The sequence below is a fragment of the Mercenaria mercenaria genome, chromosome 5 (genome assembly GCF_021730395.1).
Source record: "Mercenaria mercenaria strain notata chromosome 5, MADL_Memer_1, whole genome shotgun sequence".
In the NCBI taxonomy this organism is placed as follows: domain Eukaryota; kingdom Metazoa; phylum Mollusca; class Bivalvia; order Venerida; family Veneridae; genus Mercenaria; species Mercenaria mercenaria.
In genome coordinates, this window is record NC_069365.1 from 57,895,121 (window position 1) to 57,905,511 (window position 10,391).

General features: G+C 34.4%; 1 protein-coding gene across 2 annotated transcripts in view; it reads left to right on the forward strand.

The window, feature by feature from the left end:
* Nucleotides 1-10,391, forward strand: part of LOC123544545 (torsin-1A-like) — an 82,853-nt gene extending 72,462 nt beyond the window's left edge. The window contains exons 1-5 of one of the 2 annotated variants that reach the window (XM_045330619.2): nt 2,823-3,346; nt 5,819-6,081; nt 6,570-6,745; nt 8,304-8,428; nt 9,021-10,391. In XM_045330619.2, coding sequence (XP_045186554.2) covers nt 2,962-3,346; nt 5,819-6,081; nt 6,570-6,745; nt 8,304-8,428; nt 9,021-9,274 — 1,203 coding nt within the window. In that variant the 5' untranslated portion in view covers nt 2,823-2,961 and the 3' untranslated portion in view covers nt 9,275-10,391. Of the gene's footprint in view, nt 1-2,822; nt 3,347-5,818; nt 6,082-6,569; nt 6,746-8,303; nt 8,429-9,020 lie in introns of those variants that run through there. The other variant, XM_053543678.1, reaches the window with a different exon arrangement.

A 10,391-nucleotide genomic window follows, 5' to 3' on the forward strand; every position in this document is an offset into this window, starting at 1 on the left:
AAAAATCAGAGTTTAATCAAATTCTACATTGTAGAAAAAAAATCGATCCAAATGTGCAGAACTACCTTAACAAGCTCTCTTCATCTTGTTTTAAAGATAGCAATTGGAAAATGCAATACCATTAGGTATTGACATATCACATTGAAACAACTACACTGGCCTGATACAAAGATATTGATATATATAAAATTATTTATTTTGAAAATGCATAGTCTGACTTAAGTTCTTTGTTCTGCAACTTATGTAATGTGATTATTAATAAAATGTTACATCTATCTGGTGTGATATTCAGGTGGTAGTAATCTTTCGAAATATACATTGCAGAATTAGCAAGTAACACATATGTTTGCTGAGAGTTTTTAGTCATATGGCATTGTTTTTGCCTGTTGTAATTACTACTGATCAAATACTTTTTCTGCATTTGTTTAAAATATCTAGAAGTAAGTGTGAATTTTTCATATGCCGAAAATGATTTTGTTCAGAATGCGAGGGCTAAACGTCTACCAACAGTGCATATTTGTTTGTTTGTTTTGGGTTCAACGCCGTTTTTTCAACAGTATTTCAGTTATGTAACGGCGGGCAGTTAACCTAACAAGTGTTCCTGGATTCTGTACCAGTACAAACCTGATCTCCGCAAGTAATTGCCAACTTCTCCACATGAATCAGAGGTGGATGCCGAATGATTTCAAACACAATCTATCAAATCGTCACGGAGAACATACGCCTCGCCCTGGAATCGAACTCATTACCCCGTGATCCGTAGATCTGCGCTCTCCCCACAGAGCTATATAAGCGGGCGGGCTTCCGTGCATATTTAAGACACTTGCACTAAACCCAATTTACTCAAGTAAACTCAATCTGAATCCTGTCAAGGTTATATCAACAAAACGGAAAAGTGGTCTACCGATGTTAGCTGTTATACATGATAATACTATGGTGACTGATTAAGAACATTTCGTCATGTTGCGTTGGCACATGAGCGGCTTTTGTAGCACATTTCGTTGTGTTCTCCTGGCGCCCGCGCCAACGCGCCATAATGAAATTTTGACATTTTTGTGTGTCGATGTGGCCTGTGCGTCAACGCTAGAGAACGAAACTAACAATGCAACAAAAACAGAACATATAACGCGACAGAACGAAACATTTTACACTTGTGCGTGTGCATCATTAACAAAGATTTCGTTTTGACGTGTTTGCGCGCGCGCCAGGACGAAATGTATTTTTGCTATATTGCGCTCGTGCGCGCGTGGCTACGTAGCAAAATTCGTGGTGTCGTTATGGTGAACGTGCCAAAGTGAGACAAGGAAACATTTTATTTCGTCTTGGTTTGTGCGCCAACGCGCCAACACTAAACTAATGTTGATGGTGCACACGCCAACACGAAATGAAATGTTTCGTTATTTATAAGATAACATGGCAAAAAATGTATGCCTATGTTTGTATAAATGTTGACCAAAATGGCTATTCACCACATTTCAATGTGCACAAAATTGCTTTTGCTGAATGAATTCCTCTAAAGTAAATACACTTCTACGACACTGTTTTTCTGTACTCTTTTCGTTTTTTGTTGTTTTTTTTCTTTTTTTGTTTGTTTTTTTTTTTTTCGTTATAAGGAGATGTCTGGACCAGTTTCCCATTTACATTCAATCGACTCGGGAGAAAACATTTCAGCTTCCGATTGGTTCAGCCAAATCGGGATCCATTCTGGGCAGAAAAAAAATAAACGCAATTTTGAATGTTTTAAGTTTTGTCAACACCTTATTACCTTGCTGATATTTTTATTACACTAATTTAGTGCAATTTATAGGCATAGGAAATAGAGAACAATATAATTGCACCATTACTAATCGTACCTGTTCTGTATTACAAAAGTGCTTCTATTGTGACATTTTGGTAAAAGCAAAACTGTATTATCTTCACAATAAAATACTTACTGGTATTTCATTTTATTATCAGCTAATTAAAAGTTGATTTTTTACCGTAAGTAAGCTGACAAAATCGTACGATGCAGGCCTTGAATGGTAAATCAAACACATATGAATCAATTCTAAATGTTTGTGTTGTGCAAAAAGGTATGTCGTTTAGTCTTAAACCGTTTTCATTTTTTCACTCAATTGTGTAATTGCAAGAGAAGTAAACTAATAGATATTTCTGCTTATAAGTACTGGCCTAAGGCAAGAGTTGTCATTCTTTGTGGGTCACAACTTTATTAAATATTAAAACTGTTATTGATATTAACAAAATTATCATAAACTTTTCATTTGTAAAATCATGTTTGCTTATTTCGAGGACTTAGAAATCAATTTCTAGAATTTATTTAATGTATTTCTATCGCTGAAAATGTTATGGTCTATCTCTACAATTTACAGTACAGTTACAATCACAAAATATCTAAACTAACGGAAGTGCACATATGCATTGAACGACAAATTGCCTTTCTGTTTCGTTTCCTTATACATCCTATCTCCAGTTATTATAGGGATTCTCCAATCAGATCAGGAATGATAAACGTACACGAATCATACACAGTTATATCGTTCCTAATATATCGATATAATTATATATATTACAAGCGAATAAACTACAAAATTCCCAATGAATGAATGCCTGTTAAGTACAAATGTGTCTAGTATGCACACTTATTGAACTGAAAAATATTTATCAAAGATTTGGTAGATTCTAATACGATATATAAAATTTTAAATAATTATTTTATAAAATGTTTACTAAAACTATCGATTTCCGTTTTGTACGTTGTATAACAAGTCTAAACGCTTTTCCATGCACAAGTATATACTCCAAACTTCAAAGGCTAAAAAAGCTGATACAACTTACATTTTCGGAAAGTGTATTTATAACACGATAAAGTGAAACTAGGAATAAGTTAGCTCTTTAAGGAAGAGATTTAGAATTTTCAAAAAAAAATGTATTTGAACGACCTGAACTTATTGTTATCAATAAATGTTTAAGCGTGGGATTTCTTATCGGGCGTTTAGTGTTTTAAAGCTGATAAAATATCATAGCAAAATGGCTGAAATTTGTATCTGTAATACACTCTGGACGCTAACCAGCTTCTGTATGGTGTTTTTATTGTATAAGTTTACATCAATATTTGTGTGCACACTCTCATCTGGATTACTTCTTGTATTTTTGTTTATCTTTATATGTGATAACTCGAGCCATGACAACTATTGTTTAAGGCGTGGGCTTTTCGGTTCTTGTTTGGCTGCTGCGGGTGCGCTTGCTTTTGGTGCGATTGCAACAGGTTTACAATATGGATACACTACTTCAACATGTTATTTCAACGAGTGCTGTGATTATAATTGGATATCACCAAATATCACTGGTAACCATGTAATATTGATTAATTCTATGATGTTTTTGTTGTGGATAAATGTATACTCAACATCACTAATCTCGCGTCATCACTAATTTCGCGGTATTTGAGTTGCGCCACCTACGTGGTGTTTACCGGGGAAGTTCGTGACCTATTTTACTCATGCTGGCGAAAAATGTTCCTACCTGCAGTTACATTGCTAAATATCTGTCAATATTTATTAAAATCGTATTTTTCATATATCTATTGCAAAAATCCATGAATTAAGCAAATATTTGCAATGTTTATAAGTTCGTCTACCAGCTGATCGGCATTTGTACTCATTAATTATGCAAATTAAGTCCCACCTATAGGTTAGAGGACACAAAATTTTAAGTAACACCCCCAGCTACACAAAAATGAATGAAATATCGGTATCAGGCGAAACATCAAAACGTCTTAACTCGACGGAGTTTAAGGGGGAGGAAGGGATGGGGGCCCCTGACCATCTCCTCAAAATACACCCATGATACTGAACAGTGATTTTTAACATGTTAGATAACTATCAAATAGAAAATATTAAGTAATAGTACGATTCTTAGGCTCCGCTACATCATGACCACGCCCGCGACCTTGTGATTTACTTGCAAATTATCTGGTGTGTCCGCTGCCCAGAGGTGAATATTTTCGATAGTGCCAATGTAAACAGATAATATGAAACGTTTAAACTGGCGTTTAATGACTTTTGAGTGTTCCTGTTAGTTTGACTTAGATAGCTTTTCAATGTTTGAATTATATTTAGTGTTTTTTAATCTATGATAGTTTGATTGACACAATTGTTGACCTATACCGCGACATTAGTGATGTGACGTCACATGATAACAATGGCTGACTATTGTTGTTCGAAGTACAAATGGATGTTTCTTGAATGATATCTTATTCATTTTCAAACAGTTATTGATGCATATGACAAGAAATATTGTGGTAAAGACAAGAACTACACTGTTGTGTTGTTTCTTGTTTAATGTCGTTACGTCGAATATCAAGTACCGCGACATTACAGATGAACGGTATACATCCATTTTAATGGGATGTGTTGGCTTTTGATTAAGATTGTCATAATAGTTCAAGTGCACCCAAAAGGCAATGAGCAATATATATGCAAAGCTAATAACATGTATTACTACTCATCAGTGAAATGTTGGACACGATATAAGTAAATTATACACATAATATGAAACAGGCTGAGCTAATACCAATCTCAACTGAGCCAATGTGAGAAAATCAGGGCCAATACGTGAAAACGGAGTCAATACGGGATTCAAGCATTTTAATTGGTTCTAATGAGAGTGCCAATACGGAGAATTTACTTCCGATAGATTTTTAAATGACGCCATTTAGTTTTGCATAAAATCTTGGTTTAACTTTTTACTAAAATAATTTGATCTAATATTGCATAAATGCCGTAAGGTGTTCTTGCGGCGGTATTCTAGCATAACTTATGATAAATAAAGTAACTTTATATTGGACTACTTATTTGTTCTCGGGCAATTGTATTGGCCCTCATACTTTTGCTCTGGCCAATACAAAGACAAATGTGTGTTCGGGTTTAACGTATTTTTCAACATTTTTTCAGTCATATACACGACGGTGTCTACTTGTAGCAGTGAGCACAATGCCCAACTTTATAGTGCTGCCTCACTGGAATATCAGTTCACGCCGTAGACATGTGACATGATACCCCACCCAGTCACATTATACTGACACTGTGCTGACCAGCCTTAGCACTATTCTCTTAATGCTGAGTGCCAAGCGAGGAGGCTACTAGTACCATTTTTACGTCTTTGGTATGACGTGGCCAGGGACCGAACCTACGACCTCCCGCACCCGAAGCGTGTGCTCTACCACTAGGCTACCGAGGCGGTGGTCCTCAGATACAATATCTTGGCAACTATGAAGTGATTTGATTAATACAAGTTTATTACTAATACATTTTGCAATATTAATGAGACGACATGACGGAACTACAAGAGTTGTTCGACGTCACAGTCTTAAATAAATGGTGAAAACTGAACAGTATGAAACACAGTTGGTCAATACGAAATAACTAGCCCAAAATATTAGTGTTCTCAATGTAGATGGGCTTTAATATGGGATAACGTGAAGTTATTACTCAGTAAGAGAAGTTCTGTCATATAGGCCTCGAATTTACTAAACGTTAGATCACTACAACAAATTTTGCGTAGAACCACAATCTCTTTTATTTCCATTATGAATAATTCCATTAAATAGTGATCTTGTAAATGTGGAAAAAAGAATTATGCATGTGGAGTCTGCAGCACATCTATTGCACCAGCCACCATACTAAAGCATATTGAGAACTATTATAATAGTTTAGTATACTTTGCTCTATTTGTCATTTCCCATCCTTATTTCAACTTCTGTAGCAAGAGTAAACCATAAAACTTCAAAAGCAATGGTTTAATTAGATTTCAATTTTAGGTCTAGCTTTGCAACTGAATAAGAAACTGTATGGTCAACATCTTGTTATTGGTCCTGTTGTGAAACACCTTAGAGGTCATGTTGAAGGTCATCCACAGAAGGCAACAGTGTTATCGTTACACGGACTTCCGGGAACCGGGAAAAACCTCTTGAGTAGAATGGTGGCAGAAAATATGTATGTCAAAGGAATGGACAGTAAATATGTTCACATTCTGTCAGCAACAAAAGACTTTCCTCATGAAAATATGCTTGAAGAATACAAAGTAGGTTTATATTAAAGCCTGGTAAACTCTTATAACATACGTTTAATATTATTATTAAATAACAGTTTAAATATCAGCACGGCCGAATAGTATGATATTAAAAAGTAGCGTTCATTCACAATGTCGTGGCAAATTTTTGAGTTTCCATGTTTCTCAAGACATGTTGAAACAAGGATATATCTGAACTGTTATTTCATTTCAATATAACAAGGATAATTTACACTGTTCATTTTTCTTTCAAAGTATTTTGAAGAGCTTCATCAGGATAGCTTGTGTAACACTGAGTCAGCTTTCTGAGTACATAATACGTTTGAATAACTATGACAAAGAAAATTGACTCAAATTTTCAGTCATAAAAAAAATTATGTCGTATAAAGTACATATAACAGGACAAGATTAGACTAAATGTTCTATATATTCACATATAATAAGGTGAATTCTCTGATATCATGACTAGTAATCTCTCGAAACGATTTAATTTTTTACAGGAAAAACTAAAACTAGAGATCGAAACAGCGGGTAAAGAGTGTCCTAGATCTTTATTCATTGTCGATGAAATGGACAAATTACTTCCGGGTTTAATTGATACCATCCGTCCATACATTGACTATTATAACCATGTGGATGGAATAGATTACAGACAAGTGTTGTATTTCTTGTTGAGGTACGTATATACAGAATGATTGTTTGTGAACTATGTTCAATATCTTATGAAGAAAAACGACATGTTAACGTAATTTACATAATAAATTATTTTATTATTTTCATTTTATATATAAAGGTATCTTAAAACTCAATAATCTAATCTTTATGTAAATATAGCATGATCTAGCCTCAGAAAAACGAGTTTTGGATCATTTAGAGAAGAAGCAGTAAGAAAGATTTGTTGTAGCATCAGCAGATGATATATAGTAGCGATTGCAGTAAAGGAAGCAGCAAAAGCCTTTGTTACACTAAAAGCCGTGATATAGAGGCTAATCGAATATGATTGTACCCGCTTCGTGTCAGCTGGGAGAAATGATTGTAGAAGCAGTGGTAATGTGTAGTATATTGTAGTAGCAGTGCTGCTGTGCAGTTGAAGCAACAGGAGTAGAGTGAAAGGCTGTAGCTGTAATAATAGCAGAAGTAGACCATATGTAACAGTTGAAGTAGCACTAGTTGATTATGTTTAACAGTTGTAGTAGCAGAAAGAGTATGTGTAGCTGCTGCAGAAGCAGAAATAATGTGTACGTAGCAGTTGTAGTTGCAGACGCAGGGTAGGTGTAGAACTTATAGTAGCAGCATTATAGTGTATGTAGTTGTTGTAGTAGCAGAAGTAGAATATGTGTATAAGTTTTAGTAGGAGGAATAGAGTGCATAAAGCAATTGTAATGGCAGAAGTTGAGTATATGTAGAAGTTGTAGTAGGAGGAATAGAGTGCATAAAGCAAGTGTAGTGGCAGAAGCAGAGTATGTATAGAAGTTGTAGTAGGAGAAATAGAGTGCATAAAGCAAGTGTAGTTGCAGAAGCAGAATATGTGTAGACGTTGTAGTAGGAGGAATAGAGTGCATAAAGCATTTGTAGTGGCAGAAGCAGAATATGTGTAGAAGTTATAGTAGGAGAAATAGTGTGCATAAAGCAAGTGTAGTGGCAGAAGTGGAGTATGAGTAGAAGTTGTAGTAGGAGGAGTAGAGTTATAGTGCATAAAGCATGTGTAGTGGCAGAAGTAGAGTACGTGTAGAAGTTGTAGTAGGAGGAATAGAGTGAATAAAGCATGTGTAGTGGCAGAAGAAGAATATTTGTAGAAGTTGTAGTACATGTAGCAGAAATAATTTATGTGTAATATTGTAGTGAGAGAGTGTATATAGTAGATGTAGTAATAGATGTTAACTATGTGTAAAGGTTGAAGTAGCTGAAATACATAACGTGTAGAAGTAGTTGTAGCAGAATAAGGGTATATATAGCAGCTGTAATAGCCGCAATAGAGAATGTGTAGTAGTTGGGGTAGCAGAAATAGAGTGTTTGTAGTAGTTGTAGTAGCACAAGTAGCATTTCAACAATCATCATGAGTACTTATTACTGCTGATGGTGTTGCTAGTAATGGTAGTATTAACAACAGCAGAAGAATTAGCAATAGCATAAACACTCAAGCTACAGTAGTGTTAGTATTAGCTGTATCAGCAGTTGAAATATCAAGACTTTATGAAGCAGAAGCAGTCACAGAGAATTTTTAAATATATCAGCAACACAGGTGGAGACGCTATTGCAGAACATGTTTTGTTAAACAGTGACCAAGGGAAAGATAGAAGGAAATTAAGCCTGAAGGAAATGGAAGAAGTTGTTCGGATGGCTTCGTTTAATGACACAAGTAAGAACCAGTTTCACTGACATTCATATTTTAATTTATTGTTTTTTGAGTAAAGATATAGGGGCAAATCAGTAATCAGCATGAAGTAAACCTGGGATTTAAACGCGTTTCGGGCATTAAAACAACATCGTGATACAAAACAATGAACCGTAAGTTTAAGTGCTGAGAGAAAGTAAAATCATAAATTTCTTCGTTAATTTTGAAATGCATAGAATAATAAGAATTTAAAAAACTCAAATATAAACAAACTTATTTGTGATATTTTAATGTATTCTAAAACTACAGCAGTGACGCAGGGTTAAGAAATTTCGATAGAAACAATATATTTTACCCAAGTAGCTTTAATTCATCAATCAAGTCATGTTGTTATTTGACATTGCACATCAGAATTTGCAGACAAAAAATATTCTATGTGTATCAATATATTTAATATTAACAATTATAATTATACAATATTACCTAAGCAACAATGTAGGAAAAAATGATATCATAAAAGATAAGGATAAGAATTATGAGTGAGAATTATTACCTATATATTATAGTGTTTTGTTGCTATTTTTAAGTTTATACTTCTTTACAAATATTTTTTCAGATGGATTGATGCACAGCAGCATTGTAAAGAACAGCCTCATCACTGCGTATGTTCCTTTCTTACCATTAGAAAGAGTGCACGTGGAAAGATGCATCGTGGACGGACTATTTGCAAAGGGCTTTTATGAGTATGAATATCAGGTAGACCAAGAAACAGTTGGGGCTATTGCAAATGAGCTTTTGTACTTTCCAAACGATACACGTCTGTTGTCTACTACTGGTTGCAAACGTGTAATGGAGAAAATTGATTTATGATGCAAGAAGAAGTGGATGCAGATTAAAGCTTTCTGTATTAGAAATACACATTTTAATTATCTTATCATAATGTAAAATGCACATAGTTACAATATGCACGTGAAAACTTTTTTATAGCTATTGCTTCAAAATTTGTTAAGATGCCGTGACCTGGTAGAAGATATTTCGAGGAGAATGAAAGAAGAAATATACAGCCTATTAATTGAAATACCCTGAAATCCCGAAAATAAGCCGGTTTCGAAAATAAGCCACCATTTAACTGCAGGCAAAACGGGCTCGTAAATTAGCCGCATTCAAAAATAAGCCGTACAATTTTTTCTTGCATCAGTAATAGTATCAATGACTTTGTCAGGACACCATATAAGATAGCAAAAGTTACCAACGTATACATAGCAGATTTATTTTCGAATGTAATAGCAATAAAACATACTTTGGAATAAAAATGTTTTTAAAGCCCTGGACAGATTGAAACTTTGAAAGCAATAAAATTCCTGTCTCAAACACATTTTTGTCACGTCAGTTCTATTAATTAAAATGATCGGTCTTTATAACACAATGCAGTGTTTATCACGTATTGTGTAAGTTATTCATACTTGATGGGTGATTAAATCATAGGTGTATAATGTTTGTTAGGCCAGACAAAAGTTTTTAACGGGTAATTATCTGTTAGCATTGGATTATTTTCAATAAGAAATAGTAACAAATTGTAACAAAACAGATATGTCAGAAATATAATTTACGTATTTACCGACGTCGATGTTTTTACTAAAAAGCAAAATATGACATCCGTATCTTCATTTTTTCGGTAATCGAAAACACGCCAGTTTTGAAACCGTTAATGAATATATATACTCAAAAGTTCGCCGGACTCAAAAATAAGCCGGTCTCGCTAATAAGCCACCAAATCCTTACGAAAAATTAAAATAAGCCGCGGCTTATTTTCGGGATTTCTGGGTAACTTAAGACTGTTTGTCATAACTAAACAAACTCTTCATCTCGTTTTAAAGATAGTAATTGGACAATGCAAGACCATTAGGTATTGACATACCACATGGAAACAACTACACTGGCCTGATACAAAGATACTGACATATATATATATATATATATATATATA